Source organism: Pundamilia nyererei, unplaced genomic scaffold, assembly GCF_000239375.1.
Source record: "Pundamilia nyererei isolate P.nyererei 1_Seehausen unplaced genomic scaffold, PunNye1.0 scaffold00002, whole genome shotgun sequence".
NCBI classification, from domain to species: Eukaryota; Metazoa; Chordata; class Actinopteri; order Cichliformes; family Cichlidae; genus Pundamilia; species Pundamilia nyererei.
The window spans coordinates 7,191,016-7,206,463 of record NW_005187403.1 but is presented as its reverse complement, the minus strand read 5'-3'; the positions used below and the strand labels follow the sequence as shown (position 1 = coordinate 7,206,463).

Genomic DNA, 15,448 nt, shown 5'->3' with positions numbered 1-15,448 from the left:
TTTGTTTGGTTTGTCAGCTGCACATCCATGATGATCCACCACATCCCAAAGGTGCTCTGTTGGATTGAGATCTGGTGATTTGGAGGTCATTTGACTGCAGTAGACTTATTTTCATGTTCAAGAAACCTGTTTGTGATGTTTTGAGCTTTGTGGTGTGCTATCGTGCTGGAAGCAACCATCACTGTGGTCATAAAAGGGACCGATATAGTCAGCAACAATACCCAGCTAGACTGTGGCGGCTGGATATCGTCTCTTTTTCAGAACATTCTCTGTAAACCTTAAAGATGGTTGTGTGGGAAAATCCCAGTAGATCAGCAGTTTCAGAAATACTCCCAGCCCATCTCACAACAACAACCGTGCAGCATTCATAAAATTGCCTTTCTTTCCCATATGAAAGTTTGAACTTCAGCTATTTTTGACCTTCAGCTGATTTGACCATATGTACATGCCTAAATGCATTGACTTACTGCCAGTCGATTGGCTGATGAGATAATTACATTAATAAGCAGCTGAACAGGTGAATCTGAGAAAGCAGCCAGTGAGTGCATGTTGCTTCTTTGTATTGTTTAGAATGATCTCAGCTCAGTCTGCAGCACATGCATAAGAGCAGCATCACAGCCGAGCAGATGGTGGTACACAGTCAAGAACGTGTCTTTGCACAGTGTTGCCAACTAGGTCAGAAATACACATTGCTGATAAGCTCATAAACAATTGCTTTTTCTGGTTTTAAATGATAAATATTGCTTTGAAAATTAAATGCCAAATTCTATATCATGCTTGACCTTACTAAAAAACAAGGGTTCATGTCAACCTCTAACTTAAACAACATTGATTACATTACTGTCTTCATTTGAAATGTACTCTACCTGTACGGTTGTATGTAAAAGAAAGCACCTTAAAGTTTAAAGCAGACTGAATCTGAAAGCTTTCTTGTCTTCGTGTGTCAGTAGTTTCCTCCCTTTCCTAACAGTGGGGTTATGCCGGGAGACCAAAAAGTCATTAATATTACTGTTCCAGTGTGCCGCTGTTTATTTTGAGACTGTGGCTCAAGGGACTGATACGCTTCTGCACACATGCATCTGTACACACAGGTGTTTTACTGGGACACAGTATACAGCTCTTGGAGGTGGTTTTCAAAATGCTGAATCGATATAACAGTGATGTGCTCTGAAGAGACTTTGCTGGTGCTTCATAAATATGCTTACAGCCACATCTATATGCACGTACTGGGGAGGTGTCTTCCACAACGAATGGCTGGTTTGGAAAACGGGTCATTGAGCTTACCTTAGCACTTGTTTGGGTTGTTGTTGCTTGATGGCCACATAAACCATCCGCTGCTGTTATGATTTCTTATTTGTGATATGTATGCAAGCTTTTGAGGAAATGGTTGTCTGCTTCATTGGGTTTCTATCAATTAAAACTCAGGAATGTGATGTGCATAAGTGATAAAGCATCATGTGTTTCACTGCTTTTGAAAACTGCTAAATGAAGAACCTGATGATCATATACATATACTGTACTTTGTTCATCAGTTTATTGCTGTTCTTTTCTATTGAGTCTATTAGACTTGTTTATGTCACCCACAAATATGAATGTGCTTTTAGTGAGACCACAACAATTAAAATGAGTAACTTTGCAAAGGTCACCATTCATCATGCAGTTCCTGCATGGGCCGATAAAAACACTAACTTTTCTTCTGCTTCTATTCCATTTGTCAGGTAATTTATAGATTTAGTAATGGCTATGCATTTGTACGGCAATTTATTACCCCTGGACTGGGCCACAGTGTAATGTAAATCTAAATGGTATTTCTACTGTCAGCCAGATCCAAGATATTCACATTAAGAAAGGGCTGAGTTATTTACAGTTTCAATTCAAAGTTTTACCATTGGTTGGTCCCAGCAGTGCTGTTAGCTGTGCCCCATGCAGGAGGCATAAAAATGTGGGGCTATGGCTTCATACTCCTAATACAGCAGGTGACTCTATGAGCATATCAGTGAATCTGGAGTGACTTTTGATATTACTGGTTTTTCTGTTTATTTGTGTGCTTGCAGACTGGCCAACATGATGACGAATAAATGCATGCAGGGAAACAGAGATTATTCCCACCAATATTAGTGTTAGATGAGCCCACACCATCATTTTTCTCTGAATGAACTGATCTCTTTGTTGACAGAAAAGCCCTACTCATGCTTTCCATGTATTCATCTAGCATGAAAGTGGAACAAAGACGAACTTGAGATGGATAAAAGATAATAAGTAGGTTGTAGTCACCGCACTGCAATGGGAAAACAGCTATTTTCTTCGAGGAGTGCAAAGGCGCGAGTATGCTCGTGCATGAACGTGCACTGGTGACATTCTTACCTGGACCGAACCAGAGAGAGTTTTGAATTCGCCAGCAGCCTGGCTGCACTTGCTCCACTGCTGCCTGGAAAACTGCAGAGCTGCTTCTGGTCCACATCTGGTCCACATCTGGTCCATGTGGGATGGTTGGACATTCACCAAGCCAAGCACAACCAGAGCCACTGATAACATGGCAGTGCTTATAGCTGACAGCAGCAGTCTTAGCATATGTCAATGATGATGCAGGTGTGTATATTTATAGTAGTTATAGGGTACATTAATATGCAGACTGCACTGACCTGTATTACACAGATGTACAAATCAATATATTTTGATAAATAAAATTTGCTTCTGAGGTCTTCAGGTGGGCTATTTATCTTTTTGTTTTCCAACTGATTGCAGACATGAAATCTGATTTAAGCTTGCTCGTAACATTTTTGAGATACACATCATTGATGTTTGACGTGAATGATGTGTATCTCAATATAATGTATCAACACTATGGCTAGAAGTTTCCAAAAATTGTTTTAATGTGTTTATTCTGGACAAAAACAAGAGAAGACGATCTCAGGATCTCTCCAAAGCATATTTCTGTCAATTTAGCTCAAAATAAATCCACAAACATGTTTGAGGCACTTGCTTTTTGCGCATGCACTGCACACCCGTCTCTCTTTGCAAGAACAAACAGTAGCGGGTCATCATCCTCTGATTCAATTTTTCCTGGTGTCGGTTTTCCAATACTTTTATACCTTGGTGACATCACTCAGATTTGGTGGGAAAATGTCAAGATGAGAATGTAAAAAGTGCAATTTCAGTGACATTCTGGCACTCATTAGTTGATGTGCTTTCAGCATGTTATCCACAAGCTCAGCAAGATTCTCTGCTCTGATATTGCCAAGACAATTCTGTGCACAAATGTTTCCCATTGCTGCTTATTCAGATGGCTTTAGCAATAGTTCACAGATTTCAGGACCAACAAAAACACCTTCTTTCACTTTGGCTGCATTTTGTGGACAGTAAACTTATTTCTTAAAGGCTAAAATGCATCACTGTTTCTGCCCAGTCATTCTAGCCGTCCAATTCTGGGAAAATCATAACTTTAAAAAAAATGGGATGAAAGAGATGAAAATGGTTTGTTAACGCACAGGTGAAAGTATACCAGCAGCAAAATGCTTGTGACCAGTTTGATCTTTTAGGTACCGCTAACTACATTTTTTCATTCGCCTATCTTTTAACATATTGTAATCTTGTTGACTTGTTGTTGTCTAAATAAATCACAAAAATGAGAATTGTACACAAACCTTTGACTTTGTACAAAGTGATTTTAATTGCCTAGCTGCACCTTAATAAAAAGTCTAAAGCCATGTCAGCAGCCCTGTAAGCCTTCAGTTTTTGAACACCAACAGCGACATGCGACCGTTTTTTTTTATCATCTTAGTTTAGCTTGCTACCAATGCTAGTCAATAAGCACTAAATGGCCGAAAGTATTCTCTATTTAAAACTACTTAAAGTGAAGTGCTTCACATTATAAATAAGGTTCAACAACTCAAATTGCACAAATGGATCAAACTAAAATAAAAGGAAGCCTCCACATGTAGGTCTGTGGTCAGGTCAGTTCACTGTTATAGAGAGGCATCTGGCTATGAAGACCTTTAAAAGGCATCAGCAAAATGGCAATGCATCTTGCCAATTGCAACTTCAAGAGATTGAGGCACTAAACGTAGGAGAGATAAAATATAAAACTGGGACAAGATCAGACCTAGCAGGCCAACATGTGTAGGTGGGTGACACACTGAATAAGATAAAAGAGATTTGAGGTTTGGTCTGTGGACACTCAACTCTGTCTGAGTGCCTTAAGCTTCACATCCAGCAATGCAGAGGCCTGTACGATAAGATATATTAAAACTTCCATATCCTTCTAATGATGATTGACATCTTGCAAAAATACTGGTGCTGTTTGGTTTGTGTCGAACTTGCAGCTTCCGTGAGTTTAATCAATCTGGAACTCTTTTGCTTGTTTGCAGGTTGGAGTAGCTGTGATGGATGACCAGTGTGTGTCTCATGGCAGTCCTCATCGCAGCGGAGGTCATGTCAGTACTGAGGGTCAAAAGTTGAATGTCATCAGGTGTGGGTGGCTCCGGAAGCAAGGAGGTTTTGTCAAAACGTGGCACAGTCGCTGGTTTGTGCTGAAAGGGGATCAGCTCTACTATTACAAAGATGAGGAGGAGACTAAAGCTCTGGTAAGACTATGAATGTACTAGAAGATGAACTAACATAAAAATTGTGGCATGCACCCACACATATGCAGATGATAGTTCTCACTGTGTGATGATTGAGTTTTTTTTGGATCAGACAGCTCTTTGGCTTATGACCAGACTGTATGTAAAAGATGGGTGTAGCATCTGTGAAGTTTGTTTTATGGGCTCTGAAACCTTAACCTATGCACCTACGGTCATAAGTTATTAGCTACTGTAAGCATGGTTTGTTAGCAAGGTGCGTTCCTACAGTCATATGAAAAATGTGAGTTTTTCACAAGACTCTATGCAGTCCTGTGAAAAACTAAAAAGTAATACTTTTCTATATGACTATCAGTCTCCCACATCATTGTGGAGGAATTTTCGCCCACTCTTATTTACTCTAATTTACAGCATCGCTTCAGTTCATTGAAGTTTGCAGACATTTGTTTATACACAACACTCTTATGGTTCCACCACAGCATTTCAATCAGGTTGAGCTCTGGACTTTGACTGTGCCATTGCAGCACTTTAATTCTTTTATTTTTCAGCCATTCTATTGCAGACTTGATGCTGTGCTTGCATGTGCTCGATCCAGTTTTAGCAAAGCTTTAGCTATCAGACAGATGGCCTCACATGTGACTCTGGTACACAGAGGATGGTCAACTCAGTGACTGCAAGGTACCCAGGTCCTGTGGCTGCATGCCCAAATCATCACCAATCTACCGCCACGCTTGATAGTTAGTTGAGGTGTTTGTGCTAATATGCTGTTTGGTTTTCACTAAACGTGGCACTGAGTTATATGACCAGACATCTTCGGTTTGTTCCGTCCACAGAGGTTGTTGCAGAGGTTTTGTGATTTGTTCAGATCCAACTTTGCAAACATAAGCTATACTCCCATGTTCTTTTTACAGAAGAAAAAGCTTTCTCTTAGCAGCACTTCCAAACAAGGCCTACTTGGTCAGTTTTCTTCTAATTGTACTATTATGGTGTTTAACATTTAACACACTAACTGAGGCCTATAGTCTGAGATGTAGCTATTGGGTTTTCTCTCAGCTTTGCAAGGGTTTGACCTTGGAGTGAATGTTCAGGGACAATCCACATCCAAGATTGGCAGCTGTCTTGAATGTTTTCTACTTGTGATGAGTCTTTGGATGGACTTTAAATTATTTGGAAATGGTCGTATAGTCCTTCCCAGATTGATGGGCAGCAACAGTTGTTTCTCTAAGATTACTGCCGATGCCTTTTCTCCTTGCCACAACTTAAAGCTCCAGACCAGCAAATTGTCAAACATTCTGTTTTATAGCAGTGGTTACATTTCATGATCAAAAGATCAAGTGCATTTGATTAGCAGCACCTGGCTGTTACTTACCTTCTTGACACCAATAGAAGCAGTTTTGTTTTTTGTTTAACAGGACTGCATAAAGTCTTGTGAAAAAGGAAGCGTGTGGGTGTTTCACACAGATGGATACATGCTGATAGTTCCTAAGTAAGATATGAATACAATAAAAGCATTTACTCAAAGCAGCTTGCAACTGCCACTAATGATAATTCTAAGCCTCGGTGAAATTGAAGCCAACCCTCTAGAGCCGTCACAAGTGGTGATATTACTTTTCTTACTCAATCTAATGGGCCAGCCTCAATATAAAATGATGGCTGGCATACAGTGCGTTGCTATGAAGTCAGCCATTCAACAGTGGGAAATGTGCTGGAGATGTTTTGCTCACTTTAACATTACGATCAGATATGAATCTAAATATGTACTCTAAGCCCTGCTGTGGTGAAGTGTCTGTTTGTGCTTTCTGTATTTGCTGTATTTACTCTCAGCACCACCATATTTCTTGTAGATACATGCTACAGTATAGCCAGGTGAGATGATAACATCGAGCTATGGTTCAAATGAGGTTGTTTTGACTCTCAAACCAAACTGTTTTCAGCTTGTCTTTATGGAAACACACACACACACACACACACACACACACACACACACACACACACACACACACACACACACACACAAATGGCTATCCTGAAATGAGAAGAGACAATGAGTAACACGAGTTTTATGGCTCTCTCTAACATTACTGTAACAAGGAACTCCCTCTCACTTAGCATGTGCAGACTGGAAAAAGAAGCTGCCAAAATACAGTGAAAGAGAGCGAACATTGATTCCACAAGTTGAGTTCAGTAAGAAACTTGTTTAATTTCTTGAATTTGATGAAAGAGTCAATAGTCTTTTCTTGGTTGTCAAATACAATGACGCTGGATAGCAACTTGTTATTAAATACTAGTTCATAAATACTCTAAGAGTGTGTTTTATGAGTAGCTTGTCACGTCATATTCCTATCATGCCTTTAATCTTTATATCAGTTAGCAGATGTTTCGTGTTTTGTTTTTTTCCACTTTGCAGTTATTTTACACCAGAGCTTACTCCTATTTGGCAAATACACAAAAGACCACATCCTTTTGTAATATTTATTCCTACCAAACAATATCTCCTTTTTTTCCTGTGATCACTTGTGCACAATTGAAATCTTTATTCTGCTCATCTACCCACACTTCTTTGCCTGGCCAATTTCCCAGGAAACTGAGCCTCAGCCAAACCCAAGAAGCAGCAGCAGCAGAAGTCTCTAAAGGTTAAAGCTCCAGACCTGAAGGTGGGACACAGGCCAGATACAGGGGGAGGAGAGATTTTCTTTCTTTTTTTCTGGGAAGGCCAGGTTTTGAAGCTGTGTCAAAAAAAAAGAGAGAAAACAGTTTTCCTGAAACAACTTGATAATTATATTTATCATCATGTTCTCAGAGAACTTATTTGTAATGTCCCTACAACTCCATCTACCTGTGGAATACTCTTCTTTGGTTAGCAACTTTCCATTCTTGCCCTACTTCTAAAGCTGTAATAAATTTCAGCTACTTTTTTTTTTTTGCAGAGAATGGGAAATTTCTAGTGAAACTAGGTCAGGTACAGAGGAGTGTGCTCAAAGTCCTCAAATCTCCATGACCTCCAAAGCAGAGAAGCATGTAAGAGCACAAACAGAACACTCCAAAAAGACAGCGTACCGAACAGAATACAAGATAACCAGTGTAGCGTTTCCAACATCCCAAAAAGGAGGAATACCAGCGGGACAGAGAGGAGACAGAAAACTGTCAGAAACAGGTTTGGTTTTGCTTTTTGTGCCTCGAACGCTGATGTTTAAGATCAGGGCAAAGACACAAACACAAACACACAAGGTGCACTAAGATCCTCCACTTTACTTAGACTATATGTGGTGGAGTAATATCTACCCACGCTAACCTATTAGCCACATCCAACAGAGACGCAACTGATTAATTCTCTGACATGCTGTGATCTCTCCATTACCCATCACATTAGCCTAATTGCTGCTACCTCAGAGGGCACATGAACATGTGCTACTTTCTGTTGGCTAACAATTTGTTGAACGATTAGACAGGAAAAACTTACATATTTAACTAGTTTCTGGCACAAACTGAATCTACATTTTTGAAAACAAAAAGCATTCATTATGCTATTCACATATAAATATAAAGTCTCACAATAAATGAATTTAAAGTACGCACAGTTTAAAAAAAAAAGGCGGGGGGACAAGTTTGGAAAATAGCACCATTTAGACACAATGGACTGCTTTATCTTTACTTACAGTGGCACAACGCGCTAGCACTGCACTCTTAAGCAGTAAATATTAGTTGCTAATATTATGAAGAATTATGGGGAGGTTTTAACACGGAGACTTACCAGAAAAGTTGGCAAGTGATTGCTTGTAATTATGTAACTAATCACAGTATGACTTTTCTGTCCATCTTAGGCAGAGTGCTAGGTTTCAGTGTCTATTTTTGATACTGACAGTATCAAAAATAGACAGTATTTATGATTAGTAAATACTGTTAACAGTATTTAACAGTATTTAAACAGTATTTATGATTAGTGCCTCTAATCCTGTTGTTACTCTAACCAAACAGCTCGAGTTGTCATATCAGTCCTTAATCCTGCAAGAACATTGGGGGGGGTTTGGCTCTTGGGACCACTAGAGTCAAGTTAGAACCATAATGCCACCAGTTAAACTAGCATTACCTGACTGGTTGTAAGTCGTAGCTGGCTGTTGCTGGCAGTAACTATGAAAATGACTGCTAAACTCCTAGTCACACTGTCGAGCGGTCAGTGACGCTGGGGGGAAAAATGTGTAATACCCAACCGGTTGGCAAGCGGTTGCTGGAGGTTGTTTGCTGTTGCTACGTGAAACTGGTAGCAAAGAGGTAAACTATGCTGCACCAAAAACCTCCTTGAGATGGCTTTGGCGGCTAGCAGATTGCCATGGTAACCCTTACTTTGCTGACTTGTCTCCAAATACTCACTAGCTACTCAGTAAGTGGTAGTGAAACTGTGAGAACAATTTGCCTTCAAAGTAAAAATTTGTACTCTTTGAAACAGGTTGGTTTCAGTGGTAAAGCACAACTTTTACTTTGGAAGTGAAGATTCCCCGATTCTGGTTTAAGTCGCTCTCTTCATAGCTTCTCTGCTGCTCTGCAAGCACCTGTCTTTGCAGCCAACTCGGTGTCCGCCATGCAACCTGTTTTTGCAGATCTCGATGGAGTAGTTGGGTCTTTTGAGATTCAATTCTGAAAGTCAAAGCTTAAATAGCTAAACTTGGAATAATCTTTTCAATTATGAAGTCAGAAAGCTGTAGAAAAAACATCAAGTAATAAATAAAAAAAACAAAAAATGGGATTTCCTCAGAATGGCTGTAACATGTTGTCATGTGTGATGCACTAGGACTTTATACCTGACATACCATTGTTTTGTTTTCATGCAGTGAACATTTTATAACATTTGTTTGATTTCCAATACTGCAACTCATAAGAATTCTGATGTTTTTAGATACTGTAACATTATCTGAAAAATTACTGCTGAATTAGGCAAACATGTTGATGCTATACAGTTAGGCCGAACCTCTCTGAGTAACAGGAGGAATCCGAAGAATGGGCGTCAGATGGAGGTGAAGGGTCTCGGAAAAGCATGGGTACAGGGTACAGCACGTGTAGGATTAGTGTCGATATGCCATCTGCCTGCACTTACTCGTCTATGAAGGAATACACACGCACAAGCCCGCATGTACACACTCGCATTCTTAGATGCACACATGCATTACTCGGATTTCATCTGGCTGAGACATAAACAAAGACGCTATTCATGCAGTGGGTGAGATTGTATGGTTATTGTAATTCAAACCACTCAGCCTTGTATCTATGTGCCAGGGATGTAAGGAAAGTAGCATTGTGAATGAATGAGAGAATTGTGAATTAATACATTGAAATGATTTAATGTTTTAAGAAATGAAAGACATTAAAATTTCATAAGTTTATTATGATTTTAGCTGCTGCACGTCTTACAAGTTAGTTAATATTCATAGCATGTAGGGGGCACTTCTGGAGGCAGACGAAATGAGAAGTAGCTGGATTTAATAAGAAATCGCATCATATCAATAATGCAGCAGTGCAGTTGTGTACTAAAAGTCCTTTTGTTTTCCCTGCTTAAGCTGAAAACCATTTGACCTTTGCATTTAACTGGAGTAAATAAAACGCCACTGCAGTTCAGTAATTTTTCATTCTGCAACACTGTGTTACTGCTGATTTGATGACAATAGTAACTCTGTAGCCCTCGTTTGACATTGACAAAGATGTTTTTGAGGCATCACAAAGTAATAAAAGCTTTTTATAGCAGGCAGGGTTCCAGCCAGTCACGTCAGAACCAGAGCAGATCTGATTTGCATTATATTTGAATGTATGAGGCATGTGAACCAAGAAGTGGACATTATCAAGACACCCTTGTGTGAACAAAATGAAAAGCATTGCTGACATCATCCTCTGGTAATAGACAAAAAATTTCCATTAAAGTGGTTCAATAAGTTTGCATGCATGGGCGTCTCTTTAAAATTACAGATGGGCAATAATATTAAGGCAAAGACGTTTCCTTTAGCCTAAATATATTAAAGCATGAAAAAAGTTTATCATTAATAGAAGGCAGCCCCGTCCATTAGTATTCCTAGGCTGCATATACTGCATAGAAGTTATTTCCTTTAACTCCTGTAGGGTGACTGCATGTCTAATAAGCTCTTCAGTGATGGATGAAGAAGTCAATTAAGTCTCACTGGACTTGCAACAAGTTCCTGTAAGTTTTGTAGCCTAAGGACTTTTTCTATTTCTAATACCTGATGGTGCAAGAGGGTAAAACAGCGAATTTAAGGTGTGTGCAGATGTAGTGGTATTTGTATTGCTGGAGCAAAGCAGCTGTATGGAATATTTACTCACGTCGAATCCCAACTCACTAAAAAACCGAACTGCAGAGCTTCTTGTTCTGTCTGTCTTAGAATGCTTCACTTTTCATTGGTCATAACACAGTACAGTAAGCACTGGCTCACATCTGTTGACTCATTATATTTCATTTATAGCTGTATCTTAACAATGAATTTGTAGATAAAAAATGTGATTCACATTGATACTCCTAGTGATACATTGTTATTTTGTCCAAAATAAGGAGTCGATGGTTTACATTCAGTTCTAGACTGCAGCAGTATTCTGTAGTTTGCATGATGACTTGTCTTCAAACATTTGCCGTTTTAATGAATGAGGTGCAGTGAAACTTGAGGAAGGTCAATGCAAACCACTAACGGAAAAATTGGTCTTCCAAATAAAAGTTGAGCATTAGCACCACAAGCAATCAACATTTCAAAATGAGCAAACTACGAGCAACTGTAGCAACCTGCTAGCAATCAAAGTAACCACAAGGAAAGGGGAACTACTAGCAACCACCTGCCAACCAGCTGGGGAACACAAACTTTCCCTAATGGCTGGTGGTTTAGAAATGAATTTCATAACAACAGAAACTACTACTTGGGAAATAAGATTTGCCTGTGTGACTGAGACATAACTTAATGGGGCGAGATACACAAATATTCCCCCTCAGTAAATTATTAAAATAAATGTGCAAAAACTGATTTTGTAAAGTTTTTAACTGTTTTAGCACCTGTTTACATTAATGAATGTTGATTAGCTGATGTTCTGTATAATTTAGAGAACTCTCATTGATCTGGTTTCCCATGAATGAATAATAATGAATGGGTAAGCAAACATGTGGACAAGCTAACACACATTTTACATATGCTAACCACACGCGCTTTGTGTGAAGGTCATTGTTCAGTCAGAGCAAGGACCTGCTGGACAAAAATCCATATCAACAATATCAGGTTATAACATATTCCTCCCACCTGTCTCCTCTAAGACCCCCAAAGGAGATTTGAGGGCAGAATCGGATATCAGATATACTGAAAACTAGTCTTCACCTGTGGATGGTTTAAAGACTTTCTTTCTGCCTTTCACCTTAATAGGTTTAATTGGTATTTGCTCATTTTAACTTTGCTTTGCTGGGAGATTTTAAATCAAAATACTTGTAACCAATATCGAAACTCTTGCTTCTTTCTGCTTCCTCTGCCGTTCTCCTTTATTAAGCAGAAATGCCATCCCATTTTCTCTGCATTCTTTTGGAGTTTATACATCGAGTTCATCATCTTCACGTCTGCCTAGTGAAGCTTGCAATGTCAAATAAATCAAAACCATGCTTTGGTGGCTTTGGCCTAAAAACCGAATCAAGTTTCAGTCAGATAATTAATGCCATCAACTTTAGAGCTTAACAGTCAGCCGCTTGAATTGCTTTAACTTTAAATCTGACCTTGCTGACACAACTTTGAAGTCAAGCCGACTCCTGTCACGCATGTCACTTTTTCAGGGGCTGTTCTCTCTGCCTTCATTCTTACTTTCTTCTGTTTTTGAGAGCTGAAATATATGAAGTCACATTCATGAACATTTTACATACAGCTCAGCTCACAGCACTGCCAATCTGTATTACATTTGCATTGAGAAATAATACTAAAAAGTGCTAACTTCTTCTTTAAAAAAAACAAACAATTGAAGCTATCTCAGTGGTGTTTAAAATTATGCACAGCTATGTCTTTTTTAGTCTTGAGCATGTTCGTACTTGTACATATATCATTCACATATCTCTGGAACCGTATGTTACTCTGTTTTCTCAGCATGCCATGTTATGTCTTTCAGTTGTCATAGTTTGACTTTTTTATCTATTGATCTGACAAATATGATCTGTATAGAGGATCAGTATGGGCAACGTGCCGCTGACCTCATTTCCATCTGCCTCATTCATTTCCTGTGGTACTCCAAACCACATATGTTATCAGTTTATCTTCTATGATACACTCTAAAGGCTTTATAGGTCCTTCATAGTATCCACTTATCTTCAAGTCCTGGGAAAGGCCATCTTGTAAGAATTCTGGTAATCTGCTTTGAGCTGTTTGAAACCTTTACGCATCTGCTTGTCTCATTTGTTTAATAGAACAAAGCTGTGATAGTGAAGCTTGATTTGTGGGCTGTAGACAGCTTTTGATTTTCCTGCTGTCGGGGCATCCAGAGAAGGATATTGGTAACAGATCACACGTAGGAGACATCCAAACTGTAGTACAAGCATAGCTGATGAGCAGGGATATGTCTTCTCTGTGGTTGGTGCAGCTGTATTCTGTTTTTTTCTTTCTCTCTACTTAACAGTGGAATATATAATGCGCTGCAGTACAAGGACTATATTGAGGGCTATAGCTGCAAAGTAATTTCACAGGAAAATGGTTGAACAGGAAAATACCTTCTGCCTTTGTGGTTTGTAGACTTTGCAAGCCAAATATCTCCTGCACCTGTGTTCTAGTGTTAAAGGTATAGATACAGGATGTTAAGGCAGACCTGAATGGACTGAAATATACTTCAGTGGCAACATGTAAATGAAATAAAGGATACAATCTTTGTCCTATTATTCGCTGGTATTATTGTGCATTATCTCATTCTAATGCCTTGGCTTGTTTTAGCAACGTGATGCAAAGACAGGTGTATGACTAATTACCTTAATTTAGACCCTGTAACTTAATACAAGGTAGCTGTCATAAATGTTGTTAATGCTTGCTCTTTTTGTATATGAACTGCAATTAACGATACAAAGAGGCTCCTTTGATAGAATCTCCTTTGCCAACTTCTTGTGATTTTTCTTCAGCTTATGAAGATGGAGGACAAGTTTGACTTCAGCAAACTTGTCCTCGATGTTCTTGCAATGTGGGCGTATTTTTAGGTCTTTGCAAAAGATAAACGCATAAACTAATGCTGTTGTCTGACTTTAATAGGGTTACATAATGAAATTGCTGCTTTAATGAGGTTAAGTAATGTCACTGACAGACAGCCTACACTGTGGAGGAAAACAGTTGTTAGAGTTGTTTTGTGGATCCTGGAAATGATTTTGTGATGCAAATAGTTATTAGATATGATCTTGTGCAAGGAGAACTGTGTATGTAGCCTATAAAAAGTATTTTTTTTACTTTACTTTATTTTACCATAGTTTTACCATAGTTGATGGAGTACACCCGTAAAATGTAACTTGTGTGTACTGTTTGCTTTTCAGTATTTCCTTATGTTCCCTGGAAGTGATGATAATGTAATTTGCAGTTACTGCTTTTCCTAAAAGTATTGTTACTTTAGGCAGAAAATACTTTACTCTATATAACTTTGGTTATGTGTTGTAAGCTCTATGGATATTGTCAGGGGTTAAGACATTTGTTCACAAGTAAGAGAAATAAGACACTGCAGACCGACTCAGAGAGTTTTAAAAACGTGCACACGGGTGAATGCCTCTGAGAAGACGGACACCGAGCACAGGCTGCTTGCTTTATTTATAAGGCAAAAATGGGTTACATAGTACTTCCTCTTTTAACTGTCAGGGGAGAGGTCAGGCATTATCTCAGCTTATCTAACCTTGCACACATATACTGAAAATAACAACATAGAAGTATATCATGCTTATCTGACATCACATACTGAGGTGAGGAATACAAAGTATATCATGACTTGTCAAACATCTCAAACACTCGCTCCTTTTAATTTACTGAAGAAGCCAGAGGTAATTAATGAGACAGCCAATGGTAAGGGGCACAGAGAGGACATTCACCCTATAACCTCAATAAAAACAAACATGGCACATCAGCAGGAGTAAGCTGTTGGGTTTATGACCAACAAATCAATGTCACATGTGGAAGGTAATAGCTGCAGTTTTTACAGGCTGATCTGACCAGCAGGACCAACTGAAATTTCTGTACTCTCTTCCATTAAATGGAAAAAAGGCCGCAGTCAGTGTTCTTGTATTTGCTTGCAGTCTCAGAAAACACATGAAATTAGATTTCAGTTGGAGGACACTGTTGGACGCAGCCTCAGAAAAAGCCTCCTGGAGGCTGAGCTGCTGCTTACAAGCCTGAGCCTCCTGCTGTTGCTTTGCTCATATGGATTTCTCGGAGTCACTTTTGTCCCATATGTGTGTGCGTGGCTTTTTGTTTGGGAATAAAAGATAATTGGTTTTGTGTCATTGCACCGATTCCAAAAGTGACCTCATTCCACTTAACAACAATGTAAAAATGCACAAAACACCCCGAAATAGGTTGGGTTTTTGTCTCGCGCTGGGTTGGGCCTGGCAAACGTGCTCTTTGCTGGGTAAATATTACTCTGCCTGCGGTTGGGTTTGTCTGCAGCAAACAACAGGCCACCAGGGAGGATGCATGGAAAGTGTGGCTGCGGCTTAAAATGGAGGAGAGGAGTATCTGTGGTGTTGTGGTTTTACGTTATAGAAAGGCTTAACAGGCCCTTGTCTTTTTTTCTGGGTTTTTTTAAATGTGACACGCATTTATTTTAAAAATCTCTTCTCAAATGCACACTGTTTATCTAAATCGTCTCTCATTTCCCTCAAACTAAAACAATGTTTACGA

General features: G+C 39.2%; 1 protein-coding gene across 1 annotated transcript in view; it reads left to right on the top strand.

The window, feature by feature from the left end:
• Positions 1–15,448, top strand: part of arhgap24 (Rho GTPase activating protein 24) — an 80,160-nt gene that overhangs the window by 12,972 nt on the left and 51,740 nt on the right. The window contains exon 2 of the mRNA XM_005720335.2: positions 4,368–4,583. Within this exon, the coding sequence (XP_005720392.1) occupies positions 4,383–4,583 (201 nt within the window). The 5' untranslated portion in view covers positions 4,368–4,382. The remainder of the gene's footprint in view (positions 1–4,367; positions 4,584–15,448) is intronic.